Source organism: Mercenaria mercenaria, chromosome 14, assembly GCF_021730395.1.
Source record: "Mercenaria mercenaria strain notata chromosome 14, MADL_Memer_1, whole genome shotgun sequence".
In the NCBI taxonomy this organism is placed as follows: domain Eukaryota; kingdom Metazoa; phylum Mollusca; class Bivalvia; order Venerida; family Veneridae; genus Mercenaria; species Mercenaria mercenaria.
Genome location: NC_069374.1, coordinates 11,237,577 through 11,261,070, shown reverse-complemented (window position 1 = coordinate 11,261,070; position 23,494 = coordinate 11,237,577). Strand labels below are relative to the sequence as shown.

The 23,494-nt window shown below is 33.8% G+C and overlaps 1 protein-coding gene across 2 annotated transcripts in view; it reads right to left on the bottom strand.

Annotated features, from left to right (window-relative positions):
- Positions 1-4,551: 4,551 nt before the first annotated feature.
- Positions 4,552-23,494, bottom strand: part of LOC128548362 (uncharacterized) — a 47,501-nt gene continuing 28,558 nt past the window's right edge. The window contains exons 3-5 of one of the 2 annotated variants that reach the window (XM_053522939.1): positions 15,205-15,334; positions 13,741-13,947; positions 4,552-9,661 (exon numbers count right to left, since the gene is read on the bottom strand). In XM_053522939.1, coding sequence (XP_053378914.1) covers positions 8,492-9,661; positions 13,741-13,947; positions 15,205-15,334 — 1,507 coding nt within the window. In that variant the 3' untranslated portion in view covers positions 4,552-8,491. Of the gene's footprint in view, positions 9,665-13,740; positions 13,948-15,204; positions 15,335-23,494 lie in introns of both variants that reach the window. The other variant, XM_053522938.1, reaches the window with a different exon arrangement.

Genomic DNA, 23,494 nt, shown 5'->3' with positions numbered 1-23,494 from the left:
TAAGCTACAGCAATGAAATTTGGATATTTTATACTATTTTGCACAACATTTTTTGTGCATCTTTGTACATGTTTTCCCTGTACAATATTCAAATGCAATGTATCATATTTTCAATACCCCTGTTCCTCTGACAATAAGCTGCTCCCTACGGGTATTCGTCACCATTAGTGATAGTCTTCTTCAAAAAGATCATTTAACGCCTGTTTTTTAAACCTCATTTTCAAAACGGATAATAAAATCAGTTGAAGGAGATAACCTTGATAAATACCGTAATTTCAAAACAATGTTGCACAAATTTGTATCACGTCGACCTTAAAACTGTTTAATAGGCACCAACAATTACAAGAAACGTCATTTTGACTATTAGATTCTTCTTATGTATTCCATCTATAAGGTGACTACAAGTATCATACGAATTTTGAGTAATTTTATGAGTCTTTTGACGAATGCACACTTGTGATTATGCGTTTCCTCTTGATGACAAATAACACAAAATAGTGTGAATCGTAGATGCAGGTCTGGTACCACATTACAAGGTCTTCAAACACAATGTAGCGTTTCAGTGTACAAAACACACCGACAGGCTAATCAGTTAAATTTAAAATCTAATTTTAGTATGTACACGAAAAAAAGACTTCAGTTTATTTTGATAAAGGTTTCAATTAAATCAGATCAAAATAGGAAAAACAGAACGACAATGGAGTTTTTGTTTTAATGATCACACTTTAATTTTGTCCGTCATGAGAGTAAGACACAGAACTTTGAATTAGCTTCTAGTAAACCATTCCATTAATGGTGACTACTCAACATTCGATCAGAGCTATTTCAATCAGGTATTTTCTTCTCAGACACAACACTATATATGATCAATTTTGTCGGCTTTTCTATCGAAAGCATCAAAAGCATCAGATTGTTCGTGCGTATGTTCTGTTGCATAAGGAAACGATTGGTCTTAGTTATATAAATATACATGGCATGATACAACTTCTTTTACAGCAAAATTACAATGTTAAGTGTTACGTTTAATTCGACCCCTGCTCGAAAGAAATGACTCCGTTACCTGTATCATATCAAGTTTGCGTGGATGAAATATATATCTACGCCATATTAACTAGTACCTGATTTGCTTCCTTAAAACGTAACCATTAAGGAAATGCATGCTAGAAAAAAGATATGATTCATTAATTAACCTGTTAACTGTAATAATACAGACTTGTTGCTTTTATATATGCTAATGAAAATGAATTTAACACACGCAACGAAAGGAATTCCTGTATCGGGCATATTTGCCATTGACAGTTACGTTACTTCTTCTGCCGGCTTATCGGCAGGTTTACCTCACGGATCATATTCCACAACGACAGAAACTAGCAGATATTGGCAGGTTATAACTATATTGTCTGACACGAAGTGGTTACTTTGTATTTTTCTTTCTTTCATTTTTATAATTGTCTGGTCTTAGTAATTGACTTGACGCCGATCCTTCCTATTTTGAGGTTGTGCAATCCTTAATTCGATAAAACGTTTGATGTATATCTGACAAGCGATTAATTAATTTCTGACAAATGTTATGAAATAAATTCAATGAAATATCCATTTTCAATTTCTTCCAAAGATCTGTCTGCCTGTAATGTAGAACTGTTATTATAATTTAACATCTCAAAAATGTTTAATTTTCTTTAGCTGCAATGTATTGAAAATTCTTAGATGATAATGATATCAATGATACAACAATATTACTGACAAATCGATTAGAATATTTATGCGTCTAGCAATATAATTTATTATACTAATTCTCGCAAATGAAAATTTAGCGACTAATTGTGATTGGTCATGCCAGGTGTATGGTTTCGTCGTATTGATGAAATGCCACAGATATGATAAACGTGGTGGATCGGTGCTATTTATTACGAAATTGTCTGGCACATACTGATTATTATTTAGATTAATCTGGCATCTATGCCGTCTACGTCATTGCATTTTAATGAAATGTGCTGGAAACTGTGATTCCGACTGACTCTATTCGATTCCTTGGCAAGCAGTCCTTAAGCCCACCGCAAGTGAGCTTTTCACTTTTACTCTAGCTTGTTTCGTCAGTGTCTTGATGTATATTTTACACAAGCATTTCCGTGGTTTACATATTGTGCCTTTTGTATATGTGAAAGGAATTTATTTGGCGGGGATAACATTAAATTACACAAAGTACCTTTACGTGTAGTTGAGGTATGATAGTGATCTGTGGTGCGCACCATAACAGCGATCACGCTTATCAGTGGTGCCTTTGTCACTGACCGTTTCAAGGCGGTGCTCAACATTTTGTCTTATCATATGTGTTCATATCTTCCTCGTATCACATGTGTTTGACCTAGTATATTTATTTTTGAGTACTTACTAATCATGTACACACTCATACAAACTATAAGATTGTGGTTTGATGTGTCTGCGTTCTTGACTTTTTTCCATTGGATATTAATCATTGTTTATTTCCATGTCATGCCATTTTTCATTTACGTTCAGGTATGCATTATTTAAAAACTGAATGTATAGTTTCTAAGATAAGATACATTTTATTTTGAGTCGGCAAGACAAGTAACAATACAACATAAGCACTCTAGGTGCTTTTGAACCGGCTATATGTTAACAGATTTATAAGGAACAAAAGTAAAACAAGCTGTAAAAGAAGGACATGATTAAAAAACGTATGAACATTAAAATTATTATTGTAGCAAATTAACCTAAAAATTATATCTAGCACAAAGACAGAACATTATAATAACATTGCACAATCAGGGAGATCTAGTATATAAAACATTTCTATATTACGTCCTTTCATACCTAGAGTTTCCGGCTGGTATTGTCGCATGTCAGTGGGAGTAACTGCACATTTCTTTATGAAAGGTTAAAGGTTAAGAGTATGACACTAGAATTCATAGCACAAAACTGGTATTAGGTCTAATCTACTGCAAGTTTTTATCTAGCTCTGCGATAGTAACGAATGGGATACTATTATAGTAAAATCGAATGGACTCTGTGATCTCATAGGACAAGAAAATCTAGGAACACTGAATCCGAGTACGGGGAGACTTTTTACAACCATCTCATGGTACTTTAATACAGTTGTTGTTATAGTTGATAAAATTTTAAAGATGATCCTTTGGAAGCATAGAACATAACCAAACACAATGATAGCGGAGTCCGACTTGGTTTGATTGAGGCAATGAAATGTTGGACTGCCCTCACGTCCCAGGCACTGGCGGCTTAAACAGTGTCCTAGTGTTCATATCTGAATCTAAAATCAAGACGAAATGTCTATAAAAATATGAACTGTACACATTCTGCACGTCTTGATTAAGATTTGACTTATTTAATAAGATATTTTCACCTACTTTTATCATATTTGCTCTCTTTTTGGTTAGCTGATATGAATAATGTATTGCTTTATACCTTATACCTTATTATTTATAAAACGGAAAGCAAGTGAAAGAAGATCATAGGCTATTAAAAATCACTATGTTTATGAATGACATTTTATTACACATTGATTCTAAAGCAGTTTGTATCATTTTATCATAAATGCTCTCAAGCCTCTTGCTACAGTTTGAACATTTGACAAAGAGAGGTTATGCCTTCTTCGTAGCCTTTGATACCTAATTCAACTGATATTCAAACTTTATTTATTATGATTGATCTATAGTTTCTCTTAATGTTTCCCTGAATGTTTCCCTGAATGTTCCAGTATATCTAGGAATATTCTCCTACAAAATATAATTAAGTCATTGTCTGTACAATTTGAAATATCAAAAAATGATTCAAAATAACCACAATAGTCTTCTTCATTTCTTCTACCAAGTTGAAATATAGTTCTTATATCTTGGTTTGCTATCACTAAAAGAGCACAGTTTTGACACACTGGTAAAAGTTTTAAATCTAAAATGTTTACTTTAATTACTTGCATATTTATTTTATTTTCTTTGTTAGTTTGTTTCTAGAATATTTTCTGAATAATTGATGCAATTAATCGAGGCTGTTGACATGGTAACGTAACATGTGTAAAGTATGTTTCATACTGATACCTCCTTCGATTAAGTGTTTCTTCTATGTCTAACAATTTACCATAAGAGTAACAATTCACTACTTCAGAACACAGTGAGAGACTTTAAGATCAGATCAAATTGTTTGATACATTTAAATTGATGTATAACTTAGAAAATGTGGTCCTTACAAAATATTCTCATTAATGATATTCATGAATATGCAAGTTAATTAGCAGTAAAATACAGCTAATAAAATTGATACCATTTTTATTGTTCTGTCATCAATAATGTCCAAGATAATTACCTATGTGTTTGTTCTTTCCAACACAGTACAATATGGAAACAGTGAAATCATATAAAGTTCAAAAGATTTTTTTCATGGGGAAATTTTCTACTTTGAAAGAGTTTTTTATACGTATTAAAAACGTCTAGGTATGGGGGTGTATGGTAGACATTTTTGTCTCCTGTACTGAAAGGTTTGATTATGACGACGAACTTTTAAAAGTGGTGATCTTATAGATCCTTGCTGGAGAACTGCAAGATTTTAGCTTAGCTTTATTATGCTCTGAAAATGAATTTATCAGTGATGTAACATGTGCTAATTACTATGTGGTATTTGAAAAGAGGACTTACGATTTAGAATAGAAGCTCTAAGGCTACAGTGATTGGTTACCACGGTACTTAATCATGGATATATTGAATTTATCAACGGGACAGCGAGATAGAAATTTTTATATTTGTCTTGAATATGACGTAGTAGATGATTTATTTATATTACGGAGATGGTATACCATATATTTCATTTAATATTATTTTAAGATGCTATAAATAACTAATGAAAATTCTGTTCTTACATGTAATTTTTCAGAAACAGAAAAGTTTCCTCCGATATCTGTTGACAAGGTGGCTTTCATCCCAGAAGTACTTCAAGATGCAAGGTGGGACCGCAATGAAGACATACCGGACTGGTTTAAATTTGAAAACTGGAAAAGATTGGACACTTAGTGATTCATTGGGCAAGGAGGACAGTGAATTATTTTAAGTTTGCTTTATGTTTGTGTACACATATTTAACCAGCCAGTACAAACAGAACTTTGATCAATGATTTTTATAGTGACAAGTTTATAAATGATCGATATGAAAGAAGAACTCTACAAATTTCTCTTAAGTGACATATACGGAAATCGTAAATTATCGAAAGAAGTAGTTAACGATAAAATGCTTAATGGCTTAATGAATTATAAGAAGAAGTGTTAAGATCATGGAATACTTCATAACTGTCTTCTTGCTGATGCAAATTGTTTGAAAAGCAATGATCTCTCGAGTATAAAGCGATCTGAAATATATATTATTTGATACAATTTATGAGAACAAGTAAAGCTGATCAAGACAGGGATGGTGCTTCGGTAGAAAATGAGGTTGTGTACATGTGTAATACATAGGACGGCATGACTATACTTAATTGCGGACTTCAAATATGTTCACAGTATTCATGAGACAGATGTGGATATGCTTGTCTTGAATTATGGATTTTACATTTCTTTAATTGCATTGCATGTATGTGTTGACAGAGGAGGGTGTGCCTGTCTGTTTTAATTTGAACTTTGAAATATTATATAGCATGTTCTTTGACATGTTGTAAGCTCGGGTAAAATGCTTTGATATGCAGTAAATATGAATATTAGAGTGTAAAGGAGTTGTTTTTGTATCGATTTGATAAGATGTATAGTTAAATACAGTAGACGGAACGCTTTAGTAACGTAAACGAAGGAATAAATAACTGTTAAATCAATCAGATATGGCATATCGGATCCGCTTACATTTATTAACAAAATTAAATTTTAACAAAAAAAAACAATTGCAAATGTACCCTTTACGTGTTAAAACAACATGTAATTCTTATAGATGGCACATTTACTTTCCGAGGTCAATTCGTAGAATACACTCGGCAAAAATTCTAACTCCATACTTTTGAAATATGAATATTGTTCTTGCTATAGCCGGTAATATATCTATATGTAAAATAATATCGTTTATCTGTCGTCCTGCAGATAAACGATATTATTTTAAGTAAATACCTCTCTTTTATCGATTTCAACTGTGCACGTGCATTACCTGTTTTTCATGTTTAAATATCTACCGGTCGCTCTACACGGTCCAAATATGTGTATGTGAAATCTGTGTGATCAGTGCACAGTGAAAAACATAAAAGTTTCCTGTTTCCACAAGTATACACTGGATGACGCTAGATGAGAGAGGGTGCGCCGTCGGAATGGTCCAGAGTGGCATATCAAACCGAGAGGTACACGCTTAAACAACATGTTTTATATGAAATAATATTCGAAAACTAATTGAAACGAAAACAACATTCAAGTGCTACCGTGGTGTTCAAAGTCTCCTGACTCGAACCCCATTGAACACCTGTGGGATGAACTTGGGCGAAGAGTCAGGAGTCTGAGACCTGTTCTTCGCAATCTCTGTGAACTACAAAATGCTGTTGTAAGAACACGGAATGCTATTCCACAGGGGCCTATCCAACCGTTTATTCGATTCATACGTTCCAGGTGTACAGCCGGTATTTATGCTGTCGGAGTGCACACGAGATACTAAGAACTCGGATTGTGTGACTTTTCATTTTGGGGGTTGTACTGTTCAAATTGTTCACGCTTCAATGAATTTGCCATTTTACTCAAATGTTTCATAAACTACACTTGTTAAATATCTGAGCTATATAGTGTCCAAATTTTGTTGCAATATGTCCAAAGGTTAGCGAGATATATCCAAAATTGTAGGTGTGGAGTTAGAACTTCTGCTGAGTATATATATAATATTACACTGACAAATAAAAATAAAGGATATGTGCCAAAATTTGGGATTAACTTTTTGTAAACTGTTTTGTGAATTACAGTAAAATGAATTTTATTTGCTATTTCAATCTTATTAAATGCAAAATGTTTTATCGTACTCACACAGAACAATATTTCTGCTAAACGAATGCATTTCTTATTTCATATACGAACAATCTGACACGAAACGTTACACGATATATGATAGCACACGAAGCATACGAAAAACACATACGAATACAATGTAAACAATGTTTTAAACGCTCGCTATATAGCCGGTATATTTGAGTAACATTTCAAATTTCGTTATGTACGTAACATACATTTTGGTTGTATCACAAAAGGAATACCTCGAAACGTGGTAAGAACAGCCGGGTTAGACTGAACTTTACGAAAGTCGGTTATCGAGAAAGGACTGTGGTTTTGATGTGCATCATTAACCGGTTTAAATCAATAGTGTTTTGCCACTGACTCCATTCCTAAGCGGTGCCTAACTGTGTTCAGTGAGTTATTCGTATGGTCTACGTTCTTTATTTGTTCGACTTTGTCTATGTTTTGTTGCTTTTGTTTATGTTATTCATGTACATATCCATTCATACATTGTTGTCTGCGTTTTTGGAAGTTGGATTGCATATTTGATATTTAAAATTATGTTTTGTTTTGTTTCATCCACCGTTTTCTATTGTTCCACAGTGATCATTGTATATTGTTTTTCTTTGGAGCAAAATAAATTGCACTATAACCCAGATAGTAAGATAACCGAAATAGTTATTGTTAAAGGAGACACTGGAAATTAAATAAAACCTTCAAAATCTTGTACCTATTTCTTCTATAAAACATTAAAACTTACTTCAAAATTGTTTATTTAGTAAATAACAGGCAGATAAATATTGTTTAGAGACCATTACAATTTCAAAGACACGATTTAGTTGAAAACACGTAGAAATGATTTTAAAGATGATTGATCATGGAAACAATTCTACTGAACGGTGTTAAAGAGATATTGGAAAAGTGTCTCTTATGCACCATTACCGTTCCGTAAAAAATCAACAACAATGAAATATTTTAATATTCTTAAACGAATAGCATTTTGTTAAAAACAACACTGATATCGGAAAAACAAAACCTGCTTCTCTGTTGTCGTACAATGAACTTCGGGCTGCAAATCTCATACAACATACAACACAATGACTTTTGCAAATCTTGAGAGAAAGACTATATTGTTTCTCATGAAATAACGACCATTAAACTTTTACTTATACTCTACAGGGTAGCTGACGAAAACTAGCAGAATAAACAAAGTCCACAAGAAAAGTCGTTGGTATGTTTGTACTTACTTTAAATTAGCAAATCACGAAGAAAGCATACATATATCATCAATGTAAAAATAATTTACCTGTCTTAAATATATGCAATGGTAATCAATAATAGATGAAAATAATGCATTTTTTTATACTTCCAGTTATCAGAGTAACACTCTTGATTATTTACTGACCTAATTTCCAGTTAAAGCCTTTTTAAATTATAATGCTTCAGTGCTTTGTCATATCACAGCAAATGCAAATTACTCTTTTTTTTCTGATGACTAATGTTTATTCTGTATAAAGTACTTTACACACCATCATCTTTATCAATAGTTCCTTTGAGACTATTTCTGTGATACTCATGTAATGGAATAATGTGCGGTTTACGTGTGCTAGTTGTGATGTCCGTGCTTTTTGTGCCAGTTTCTTCAATGTCTTCGGGACATGTTCGCTCAAATGGAGAAGTTCTATTCAACCGACCAGCAAAATAGCTGTCTGTGGAGTACATTCGCGGATACTTGGCTTTATCAATGTCATCTATTAGACTACTTTTCCTGCTATTTCCGCTAAGTGACGAGTCGTCGAAACTTTCGTTTTGAAGTTCACCATTTTCTCGTCTTAAGGTTTCTGCTGAGAGAAATGCAGAGTTCCTGAGAGAGTTATGAATAAAACTAGAATCCAAACATTTAATGTTATTATCCGTGTTTGACAGATAAGGGCAAAAATATCCAGCTTGTCCATAACCACCTACATAACTGTACTCTGCTTGGTTACCATATGAGTAAGATGGATTGTTTGATAAACTACTATCTGACTGCGTGAGGCCTGTTGTTACCACTTGATTCTCAGATAAATGCCCATATGGTTCAGCATCGTCCATTTCTTCGAATATAGGGTTTTGGATTTCAATTCCATTGTCATCTACATCGAAATAATCCACAGAAAACTGCTTGCGAGGACATGTATCTATTCTACCTGGAATGGAATCCTCAGTTTTACTCATATTTTCTAATTCTTTCGCTGGTTCTGATTCCTTTGTTAATATGGATTCTTCTTTTTTGTCTTCATCGTGACGTTCAGGTGCATAACCGTTGGCTGAATTAATAAGTTCAGTATTAGTGTTTGCATTGTTTTCTTCCTTCACATTATCTTCAGAATTAGAGATTTCATTTTCGTTTATTGTGTAATTACATGTTTCTTTTTCATGTGTTTCAACCGGCATGTTGATGTTTATTTCGGAATCTGTATCACCGCCTGGTTCAAACACTTCTTTTCGTTCTGGTGTAGTCCGTAGACCATCTGGTGATGTGCAATTACTATCCTTTAAAGTCTCACTACTTAATTTCATATGCTCTTCCTTGACATTGACTTTGTCATCAGCTTCCATACAGATGTCGATTGAACTTCCAGAGTCTGGGGACTTGCGCAGTAAAGGGTCATCCTCCGACCCGAATTCAGATCCGGAAGTATTATTGTTCTGCTGGGAGAAGAAAACGTATAAACATTAATAAAACATTAGTATTATCAGTAATACAATAGTAACCATACATTTGTATCTATTTATGATTCCTCTAGTTAACTTTACTTTTTACAAAGTAATGACTACTGTAATACAAACATATGTTGGACTGTATTTGTCTAAAGTTCGATGACAGAAGTAAGAATATAATTAATTGAAAATTAAACATGTGGATTAGAAATCGATCATTGGGGGAATAAAAGCAATCGTATATGAAACTTTGGTGCAATATATGATTTCTGTTTCACTTGTTTATAACAAGCTCCATAATACATATTTCTTTTCACTGTATACGTCTCATTCAAACAACATTGATCGCGTTATAAGGACCCTATGAATTCATTAACGTAAAAAGATTAACTACATGTACTGTTTTTCAGCATGAATGATATTAATGTAAAAACTATCAATACAATATTTTTTTCCGAGACACTGATATCAATTTCACGGAAAAACTTCAGTAATAACTTAGTTAAGTATGTTATTTTAAAATCGTGCTATTGCTTAAGCTATTTTTTATGGGTTTTTTTTCTATAACAATGTATTTATAGCTAAATAATACTATGATAAGTTGTATTTGTCTGCAGTACTTATTTCAGTCACGCAAATATGTTATTTCTTTTTAAGCATGATATAACGAACACTTAAGTATATTTCTTACTTCTGTACTTCGTTTTCTGTACAATTCATAATTTTTGTGTTTTGATCTGTGAAATAGTCATATGTTACGGTTCTGATATAGATGAAAACAAGGAAGAATACCCTGAAGACGTATAAAGGGTAAAAACATGTATGTGAAATAACAGATTTAGCTAAGCAATTACTTAAGTTTTTTCGTGAAATTAGGGCTATTTCTTGAGTAGTATGTGTCATTAAATGCGCATTGGTTTCACATAAGAGATGGCCCGAAAATGCATCGATGACATATGTCTCAACATTCGTTATAATAATATTATTGAAAGAGAACTTTCCATCTCGAATACTCAAAACTGGAAACGCTTCACATAGCTGTGTTTCGACATTAAGATATTTATAGGGAAGCTTTAAATGGATATGATCTTTACCAAAACCGAATGTTAAAAAACCTTTCAATGATTTATTCTGAAAATATACATTTATACCGTGTACTATGTATTCTCTACAAAGACGTTTTCAGTGAAATTCCTAAGATATATATTCAAATTGTACTGCATTGTTTAGTAAATTAAAATTCCATGTATTAACAAAATGCATGCATTTTAATCGCAAATCAAAATATGCATATTAATCCTGAAGAAAATAATCGATGAAGCAGACATGCCTTTGCTTGATAAACGGGTTAAACTTAAGTGTTCACTCTAACAAACGTAAAGAACGGACACCTTTTAAAACTCAACATAGCACAATGCTAAGAACATGTAAAACGTTGCAAATCATCCTGTCAGAAACCATATGACATTATTTAAAATAATGATAAAAAATCTATGGGCGTATTTATTTGGATTCTTCATAAAACATGGCGTAGGAGATTTTTCATTTTCCTGGAAATATATATACTGGGTAACTTAAAAATTCAAAAACAGTCTTAACAGAAACTTGTTCCTTTGTTTCTAAATTATTTTACGTAAAAATTATTTGCGTATCTATAATCGAAGGTTGTCAAAATTGATTGAATAGGGCTTGATTTATTTTCTATTTGTATAATGTGTGAAGAACTACAAAAAGACACATATTGTCATAAACTTCCACACACATATTTCTTGTGTGACCTTGTAATCTACACAGATAGTTCATGGGTGACCCTCTACAAAATATAAAAATGTGGAAACTCCACAGGTTGCTCAACACGACAAAACGAAAATGTTGCAGGCTCGGTTTGATTGAGCCTGTTCATGGACGGTACTGGAAATGCATGTTACCGTCTACGCCCTCTAGCCCCGGGTTGAGCAGAACTCAAGACTTACAAATGCTACAAGTACAAAAGTAATTTAGAGACATCCGCAGATGTGTTCATACGGCTGTGCACATGGACCCTTCAACGATAAACTTGCATGTAATTCAATGAGAAGCGGCGTATGGTCCCCAGTTAAAATAATGGGTTTGCCCTAAATGAGAGAAAACAATGAGCAGAACTAAACAAACTGGAATTTAGAAAGGGGATCTGAGATTATGTTATGGAGCCTGCATATCACAGGAACTGCCAAAAGACAAAATTAAAAAGCAGGCTCCTGTCCAAATGGTGATTATACAATACCCAAAGCTACGAAAGTGTGAATATTGGAACCACCCAGGCCGAAATGTTCAAGCTGAAAACCGTAACAGTACCAATAACACGACATAAAAGTCGTGCTGAACGATCTGAGAAGATCGAAATATAACAGCTCTGATTGAATGTACGGGGAGACTTTTTACGCCCGCCACACGGCACAAACAACGCTGCTGTGAGTCTGCACAAAATCCCATACATCAATGAGCATAGTCGCAAGTTCTTCAAATGTATATAGTGGCACATTGAAATTAGATTTTTTAACCTTTGTTCGCCTGATTTCAAAATAAAATCATACACTGACTTCTTGGATGGCTATAGAAAAATATTCAAATGTTATCTTCTGTAAGCCACTGCTTTGACTTTAAATAATTTTACAGAAATTTTACTTCAGTATTGACATTTTACTCTACTACTCGTTTAAGTCATTTTGCTCATCAGAAGCACGGCTTATTGCTTTCTTATACGGGTATATATTATAAAAAGGTAATAATTTCAGTCCATTCTGAAAATACTCTTCGAATCCCCACTTTTCTTTTAAAATCATCGAAAACTTAGCAATGCTTTCAGCTAAAGAAGCAAAACCACATAAACATATTCATCATATTTTCTGAGATGGCAATCGATAAATACCAGAAACCATGGCCACTTCTTGATAACAAGTCTTTTATAGGATTGATTTCTGTTTGTCTGGGTTTATACATGCAAATAGATAAAAACGATACGAGAAAATTGTCAAATTGAAACTTCACTTCTCATGTCTCTAATATCTCTGACACCGAGTGATCCGTTCAGATATAATATTGATTTTCTTCTGGCAAATTTCGTTTCAAGATAGTTTTGAACATTTGTTTTTCATTGTTAAATGTGGATCTAAAGTATTCACTGTAGCCAGAAATGAATGTAAAATTTGTTCTGCACATTGTGTCTGCTTGGCTTAACAATGAATAGCCGATTCAAAGCAATGATTTGTATTTGATAGAAGTCATCCTGTAAAATTAATCTAGTCGTCTTTTAAAGCTAAATGCAATTATAAAATTTCATTAAACAAACGAAAAATTACATCATGTGACCATTAAAGTCCAATGAAAAGAAAAATTGCAAACCGAGTTATAACCTGCCCTGTTACTACATTGAAAGGTTTAAAACACATTGTTTCGCATTTAACGCTGCATTGGAACAAAGACATATCTTAGCAGCAACACTCATTTAGGTAGTTGACTAGTAATAGTAATCGGGTATTAATGTGCAAGAACGCTTTCTTTATGTGTGCAGATTTCGAACGTTAACGTGACTGATACGAGCCTATGACCAGCCCTTCCCTAGAAAGCCGAAATCGCACAAGGAACATATTACGTAATGTAACGAAAGTTCTCGATTGTCATTACGGTCTACTACCTTTATTTATTAAGTTCACTCGTTTTAAGCATATTACATTCACAGTCATGTAAAATCCAACATACCGAATTGTATGTATTTACCAGCCGGAGGCTAAAATTGTACAGATGTTATTTAATCGTTTGAAGAATTTTACAACTGTATACACTATTCTAGCAAATCAAAACAAATGTCGTTTACTACCAAATTAAATGCATTTAAAACAATATACAATATGTTATTTTTTTATACTTTGTACTCACACATTTTCACATAATACTATAATGATCTTTTCCGGGGAAGCGCACTCGATTCATTAAGACAAATCTGAAATTGAACATGTCGTCATCTAATCTCAAATAGATTAGCAATATCAGTATGTGCTAAATTTCTAAAGTGAGGCTAACTACACTACCTTTGACCTGCTATGTGACTCCTCATCTATGTAGGCAAGCGATCCGTGCGAACTGTTCCCATCTGAAAACTGGCCCACTAAATGTACTGGAAGTAGTGGATTGTGGTCGCTACTGTGCTGTGGTGAATTGTGAGAAATAGGAGGTTGTGATCTACCATTTCTATCTATTTGTATATCACTTCCATTCTTGGATGTTGGGTGGCTTTGCTGTAAGATTGTATACTGAAGTTAAACGTACCATGCCTCTTTAATTACTACATTTAGTGAAATGTAAATGTGTATTACTACTTCACGTTGGACAACTTTACCATTTATCCAGAAAAGAGTAACGTAAACATTAATTTAAATTATAACATTATGTAATATTTTCGAAAAGGAACGTGCATGCATATACTTCATTAAAAAGAGGTAATATTTCTTTAATGAACCTTTAACATATTAATTGATTAACAAGTAAATAGTTGAACTAGATTAATTTAATTACTGCAATTTTTGATTACTCTTTGTACTGTTTGAACGGACAATTCCTTTATTAGAGTTCTTTTGAGTAGTAAAGCAGAGCAAAAGTATTGAATTACATGTAAAAGCATGTAATGTATCATTATAATTCCACAGAAGTTCTCAATGAATCAAATGATAAACTGGATCAATGAAAACCTAGAGTTTGATAAAAGTTTTAATCTGAAGTGCATTATTTTATTCTTCCACTTCATTCCGTTAGAGAATGGATTTATTTGTAATTCTGATAAATAACCCGTATAATACATGTACTGGACCTCCTACTTGCAAGATTCTTTGTTAGTGTTTTGTAGACTGATCATTCATAATGTACAGCATAAGGAAACAAACTGAATTTAGATCAAGGGAAAAAAGATATATCATGTGTTCGTAAACATGTGAAGCTTTTTCTGACATGGCAAAGGGGACACAATTTGAAATGCATTTCTTAACATTTATATTTATTAAAGACGCTGCAGTTTCTTGTATGAGAGATGGGGCAAAAATTTCCCAATAACAGAATTTGTGCAAACTTTGTATATGAACACAACTTCATGTTAGAAACTGAAAAGTGCAAAAACAATCATGGGTCATCGTGCCCTAAAACTGGATTTTTCTTCAAATGTGCATATTCAAGGGCAGATAACTCCTGAACAAGCATGGTGACCTTCGATTTTTGTTTATAATTCTGTTTCTAACATTGCATTGTGTTTATATACAAAGTCTATTATTGGGATTTTTTTACCCAAAACTGCCGCAACCGTCTTTAAATTGTAAATATTCCTCGACAATAAAATTTGAATTATGATCAATATGAAAAATCAAGTAAAATCGTATTAAACGTTGGGTAAAATGTGCTAGATTGCAATCTTTGGGATTTAATAAAGTCCATCTATTGCCATATGACTGGTGCAAGCTACCATTCAGTGAAGAATACCACTTCATGCTACCATTGGTACCATTTACCTGCCTGCTAGCTTTACTTGAAGCACTGTCGCGTCTCAAATTGCCTGACCCTCCAAAGCCGAAAGCACTTGTTCGTCTGGCTATGACAAGTGCCGCTTCTCTGTTGGCTCGATACCGCTTCATACAGCTGCTGCAAATATACAAAAATTCGGAATCATTCGGCTGGTACTCTAATGTATTTTAAAGATGATGGACGGGTAAACGAAGTAATATTGTTTCTGCCGAACTTGAAGCTGTTTCTTGTGACCAATATACCTCATACTACAAGCTACACATAGGATGTTTGTAGATACAAAAATGAATATTTATCCAATATTGAAATTATACAACTAATGAATTAATACATCAAAATCTCTCTTTACTTATATCATACCGGCGAAACATTCTTTCACAAGCAATATCATAACAGAGAAAATTGAATCCAAATGTGATATGGTAATTTTATTTGTATATTTAACACTCATTTGCATGTCCAGAAATCTAATGAAACATTGGTAATTATGTCCCTGTTTCTGAAAACTGGTATACAAATTTCTATGTTGTGCTAGAAGATAAGCGACTTGATTTTGGTACATGGATCATATAAAGACACATTTAAAGGCCGAACCAATAATAGTATATTTCTTGGTTCTGTTCTGACAACCTTGTTACTGTTTGGCACTACGGTTACTTGTCAATGCATGATACTACTACCAGTTTGGCTTTGCGTACCTTTTTGCTAATGCATAGTTCATGAATAATTTAACGTGTAATGTTCCATGTAGTTATGAAATGAGATATTAAGCCTACCTTTCCAAAGCAGTAAAACCACAAAAGAGCATATCTAATTTAGAATACAATGTGTCATAGTAATTGTCCGTATACGTTCGGCCACACATTCCGCATGCGCGGAACATGAATGAAAAAGTAATAACTGTGTCCTGTTCTGTTCTTGAAATCAGACACGCGATCAAGCCTTGCTTCCACTTCTCTAATTAAATGGAAATATGCAATAACTAAATTAACAGAAAATCAGTAACAAATTAATACTAAAGTGATGTTGAAAAGAAACCACAAATTGAATATTATAACGTTTTAAGGACTTATAGTTGATTAAACTATAGTCTAATGTTGTGCAAGACAATTTGCAGCGATGACTTGGTTTTACGTCACATTTTGAATCCAAATCTAAGCGGCTGGCATTCTTTTGATATTGATGTTGAATCTGACCTATCAAAATTGCCGTTTTGGTACCATTTTTTTAGAAATTTGATTTTATAATTGTAACCGCCATTAATTACTGGTGCACTAGCAGTTTAAACTGGTTCAGTCAAATTAATATTACAGAATATCGATTCCATATAGGTCTTACTAGATCTACTTACTAACATACTTTCAATATGCCGCGTTGTACCAGTAATGCGGCAAAATAGGATAAATAAATGGTCATAATTGTTTAGAAATGCTCCCACGAGAACTCTTAAAATATTGAAATCCATCAAGACGAAATAGGGAAAAACGACGCATTATTTAACTTAAAAGCAGAATATTCTGCAGCTGACTCAACTGTGCTTCCGGTTATGCCCAAAATGGTCATAGCAAACAGAGTAAGAAAGAAAGCAATATTTATTAGCAATTTCTACTTAAATAAATACTGAAAACATATGATTATATTAAATATATCAGAAATGAAAATCAATTTGAATGTTTATTCCCAAGACGCTACAACAAGCACTGTCGAGATTAAATTAAAAACAAATTAAATAATTTATCAATATCATATGATTCAGGGGCTTCCATGGCCGTGTGGTTATGGCTGCTACCTCAAGATCACTTGCCTTTCACCGCTGTGGGTGTGCAGCCCAACCTGGGGAGTATGATTTCTTTCATTATGGAATAGTAAAATAGAAACAGGTCGCTCAACACGACAAAATGTTGCAGACTTTGTTTAATTTAGCCTGTTTGTGGAAGGCATACATGCTACCGTCTACGCCATCCTGCTTGCTAACGGATGGATGGTGGTTCTATCCTGATGCCCGATCATGTTTGAAAAGATGCTTGGAGTAGCACCCGATGACTCCTAACACCGAATGTCTGAATGTCGCCGTATAAATAGTTGTGTCGGACAATAATCTTAATATAAACAAAAGGAGACATATGCTGATATTGATGATGATGATTAATTCTCCTTTTGTCGGAAAGGTATATGAAACTGATTAGATAACAAAAAATATTGAATGCAACACATTTTACACTTTAACATAATAAGCAAAATATAATTGGTTATGCTGCATTTCTAATTCAAACCCATTTCAATGTTATTCGTGAAAAAAATAAATGAAAATATTGAATAAACAATTAATTTTTGTATTGCTTTATTAACATATATTTTTGTTGCTTCTGTCAAATATTTGCACATTTCATTGAAAACATAACATTATTGGATGACAATCTGAGCGGGGACAGTAAAAATATAAACACTCACGAAATGAGAGCAGATGGTACAGGCTGCTAAGTGGCAAGTCATGCTTAGTGTCAGATTCAACCGTTTTGCTGCCAACCGTATGATTGCCAAGAGATAGACAACGACTTAGTTAGGACATGGGATCCTATTGCAAACTTGTACCTTAGTTAGAGATCGTGCGTGACTCAGGTGGAACAATATAAATCCGTAAAAGTACGATGTAAAGTAAATAATATCATAGTTATTTATTTTAACATAAAAATGACGTCAAATTGTTTGTCTGACAGTTAAGAATTAATAATAATTGACGTTAATATAATTTTCACAGATTTAGTGAGATGTAATATATCGCATTTGAAAATAGAACGTTGGTAAGGTGTTCATTTGTAATAAAACGAAGTTGAAAATGAATGTATAGTAATACGAATTACGTAAATTACGTAATTATAATGTCCAAGTTTAGAACAGTTACTACAAATTTAGGGTCATTCTATTACCATTACTACGGCTTATTGAGTTAACGTTGTTATAATCATCATGTTTTAAATTTCATGAATTATTTATTAAACTCGATGTAAACATTTATTTTTACTGGACTGCATCTTGCAGAGATCGCAACACAAATAGTTATGATGTTAAGTGTGCATATGACTGATTTGAACTAAAATAAAATTTTCTATTAAGGTAGTGGATTCGACACTCAGCAATTTTCATGCGATTATGTATTCTCGTTAGGCAACTTATCATTCTTACGGAACCACTACCTTGATTTTATTTAACTTTTATTAAACGGCGGTAGATATATATCTTTGTTTATAATGACACCTATAAGCTAATCATGAACTTCCAATTTTTTAAAATTAATCGGAAGTAATGATATGAGTCATCGGTGAACAAAATTTTGAGCCGTGCCATGGGAAAACCAACATAGTGGGTATGCGACCAGCAAGGATCCAGACCAGCCTGCGCATCCGCGCAGTCTGGTCAGGATCCATGCTGTTCGCTAACAGTTTCTCCAATTCTAATAGGCTTTAAAAGCGAACAGCATGGAGCCTGACCAGACTGCGCGGATGCGCAGGCTGGTCTGGATCCATGCTGGTCGCAAACCCACTATGTTGGTTTTCCCATGGCACGGCTCAAATTATTGGCTACGTGATGTATTACAGGTAAACAATATTCAGAACAAGAAGATAAATGGCAGCTAATTATGTGATAGCAGGATATTGCCAACGCTATCAAATAGCATATCAATAGCTTGAATTAGACGTAACCTGAAAACGACATTTTAGATATGTATATCAAAGCATTTTGCTTTGTTTGAAGTCTTGTCAATTTCTAAATAAGAAACGTGCATTGATTAGAAAGGAATGTGCTTTTAATACAGACTGAGTAGAATATTCGTTCACTCTAGAATGGTAACAAAGGACTTTGGACACTTTCTGTATGAATTTGCCTACTCCAAAAGTGAAAAATAAACCACTAAGAAATAAATATTTAATTACAAATACCATCAAAGTACATTTTTGAGATTATTTCTTAAAGTCAAATTTTCAATATCAGTTTGAAATTCATAAAACGGTGATTTTTGCTCGAAATAGAATTACGTACCTTATTATATACATATAAAAGCTATGTTTCTTTAAACAACATTACCCGCCCCCCCCCCCCCCCCCCCGCCCCCCCCCGCGTGCATCAAAACCATATTTGACCAGCATATGTAGATATTAATTATACACATTTTCTGTGACAATTGTGTTGATGCAAGGGAGGAACACTACTTTTAAATAAAAAATATAACTACAGGGTGTTCCCAAATGTAAACCAACCATTACTTTTTATATTCATTTTGAATAATTTGATAGTCACATATTTTTACATCTATATTTAACTCAGGTAACATACAAATGATAGTAAAGCGTACACATACACATAGGTATGTTATACATGTATAGTAGTGAGAGAAGCAAATACTGTGAATTCATTATTATTCGTTGGGTTAAATTTTCATTGGTTTATCCTGGCTGTTTGTTGCAGTAGACTGGCAAATATGTGCTGTAAAATACCAGCAACATACCAGACAATCTTCTGCATGCCCTCCTCGCGACGCGCACGCCACTAGCGATGAGGAAGTTATTCGTTTTCCATTTTTTTTTTTTGTATTTTTAAATATATATTTTTTATTTCTTTATTTTCGTCTGTGCGTTTATATATTTATTTCTTTTAGACACATACTAAATGTCACACGCATTCAGTACTTCATCTTCTTCCTTTTGTGAAAACTGAATTGAAGATTGATCTTTGTGGCGGACTAGGCCTTAACACCACAACAAAGAGGCAATATGTGTAAAGCAGTTAATCTGGTCCTTACTATAGTCTATCCAATAGAAATAACGCTTTGCCCTGATATGCCTGTGATGCATAGGTCAAGAACAGTAGCCTCTTGGCAGGTCGTATCAGTGACGGTTTCACATTCAGTGTGATGCCATGAAGTGATGTGTCAAGTCACTTTACATGCAGATGGCATATACAAATACGGCTAGACTCGAAAACGAACTAAAAGGCCCAGCCAATTTCAACTGGAAATGTTATGCAGCGACCCGTTTCTACTCTAGCCCTACAAATGACAGATTTCGAATGTGTTTTGCCCACAACTTCAGCCTTGATTTGCACAACAGACTCATCCTGAGTTAACTTTTTCCGATACAGCTTCCTTAGGCTACAAGCCCCACAAAGAACTGTCATTTCGGATACATTTTTATTATATACCTATATAAATTCTGTAAAGAAATCGGCTTGTATTTCCCAATTAAATATGAACAGGCAGAAAAAAAATCCGCATTATACTTTTTAAATTCCGTATTGTACCTTCCGTATTGTATGCTGCCGGACTACTTTCATTAATATGCATGACCTGATACAGTTCTCTAAATAGCGCTCATAAAAACTTCATTGAGTTCCATTTTAATATCGATAAACATTGCAGATTTCGTGAAATAACAAAAAGCAAACAAAAAGGTAGAGGTATATTATAAAAGGATCATTATAACATTAGATAGATTCGGTTCTCGTGGATTTTGTAAGGTCGGCTTGTGCGCCTCGTGAGATCCAATCTGGCAAAAATCCACTCGAGCCGAATACAGCATCCCGGATCGAGCTGCTGTTATAATAACCATATTTTATTACATGTTAAGCCAAATATTGACTGTGCCACTGGTACTTATCCCCAGCGAGAACCCACCCTACGGCCTTGATAAGATGACTGCATTTTCTTAGTATTAATGTTATACAGCACACACATATCTGCCATCACTTATGACAGAGCTAAACAGACATGTACATGTACCTAAATAACCAACTGAACCACTGTAATAAAACTGACCGGTCACTTATACATGTATATCTGTAGCAATCCTATTCACACATGTAATGCATCAATAACTTTACATAAGGAACAGTGTATAGATAAGAAAATAAAGTAAGTTTAAAGCAAGTACAGGTTGTTTACAAAAATATCGTTCTCTTTTTGATTTATTTACAGGATTTTAACCTTTAAATGTTTTTTTTTTTCTTAAATAAACAGCTTTTGCCACTTTTTTCAATTGGAATTCATATATTTGAAACTTTATATATTTATATTTTTACGGAAATTAAACATTTTATTTTAAAAAATATATATATATATCCTGGCTTAGATTAAATAAGAAAAACATCTTGATGAGAACAGATACAAACCAATTTCTGCTGTAATAAGTTAACTAACACATTGATTTATATGTGATTCGAAACGATTTGGGTATTGTTTAAATACTTAATGAGAATTTTGCATTAAAAATTGCATATAACAATTTGTAGAAATTCCTATTTATTATAATAGCAAATACAATTCCTCATATCGTTTAAACTCTTAAAAAATTTTTTTTACCGCAAAATGTATAAACACCACCACCAAGGCATAAACATTCAGACATTATCCAATATGCCATTAGAACGTCTTTATAACGCCAGACACAGACTCTAGACACCAGGTATAGACGTTAAGTCATGTAACACACTGTATAGTAACAATATAGCGACTCGTATTTCTCCATTGGGATATTATTTAAGGCAAATTTACAGTAAATAGATCACGTATGATAGCTAAATAATGATTGTTGTCCACAATACCGACCACTTTGGGATTGTAGAGACGGTGATCATGCAATGTTAACATTTGATTACCAAGTGTAACCTTGACCTTTGAGCTAGGGATCTGAAAGTGAATCCCTTCATGGATGGCAGAGTTATGGACCGGACAGGAAAAAAGACATGTTGACCGTTGAACTCCAATTGTGACATTGACCTTAGAGCTAGGGTTCTGGGTGTTTCGCATGACACATTGTCTCATCATGGGAGACATGACATTTATGCCAAGTAATTTTAAAATCCCTTAATGAATGACAGAGTCATTGGCCGGACACGAAACACACCCTGTTCATGCCATGTTAGCATTTGGCTGCCAATTGTGACTTTGACCTTTAAGCTAGGGATCTGAAATTTGTGCATGACACATTGTCTTATCATGGGGTAAACATTTGTGCCAAGTAGTTTATTAAAATCCCTTCATGGAGTTATGGACCGAACAGGAAAAAATCCTGTTGACCTTTGACCTCCAATTGTGACCTTGACATTTAAGCTAGGGGTCAGAGTTTTGCGCACGACACGTCGTCTTATCATGGGGAACACTTGTGCAAAGTAATATTAAAATCCCTTGATGAATGACAGATTTATGGACCGAACACGAAATTGCGGACGGATAGACGGAATGACAGAAGGACGGACGGAAAGGCGCTTTCCTATAGTCCCCGAAACTTTTCAACCAGTACGGGACTAACAAGGAACTATATTTTACTTGAAGGTGAATTACAATTGACCGTGGTAGGTTCATTTTGCTTTTCTGTTTAGATGTTGAAAAGATCGATATTCCTATAATTTAGTAATGAAATCTACTTGAGCCAGAAGTTGCTAAGTCTTCTTTTTTAACTTTTAAACAGGCTGTTTACCTACTTATGTGGTCAGAACATAGCTGGTAGAAGCATCCAATACTTCAGCAGCTTCAAATGTTTACCGATTTCCAAAGATGCAAAGAAAATTATCTTAACGACAAAGCTAAATCTAAATTACATTTAAGCAAGTTACATCTATCAGCAAAGGCTAAATTTATTGAGATTTCGTGAATACCAGAAAACTACGAACCCTATCTCATTGTCTGTGGAAAGTATAGATTATACTGTAGTTTATTATACATTTTTGATCAAATATCTAATATAATTACAAATATTTAGAGCTATGTATACTTTTGGACGTAAACAATATGTTCATACTGGCCTAAATTATTTATTCATACTTTATAAAGCTCTTTCATGAGGTTTCTTATGTAGATCCGTAAAGCAAGGAAAGTTCACATTTTGAGTGAAGGGAAACGTTATTTCCGGGCCATCTGAATGCAGCTGTCATATGTACCTCCCCGGAAACCCGTCTAGACACAACAGAAATTCATTTAATCATCTATCACTGAACATGCCACGGCCTTGAATCGACACCTGGTTGCTGGCGTTGCAGTCCAACCTGCTACATTGCGCAGGTGACATCTAAGTATTTAGAGTCAATACCTAAGACGTTCAAGTACTATATGAATATGGATAACTGCAAACGTCTTGAAAAGTATCACTGGACAAATATATAACATAAAGATATCCGACTTAAATTAACAAGAGTGTCCATATGCACGGTGACATCTGGACAAAAAAACGTGACGCTATTCAATTTTAGCGTCAGCCTACATAAAACAGGAATTGTAACTTGGTACGC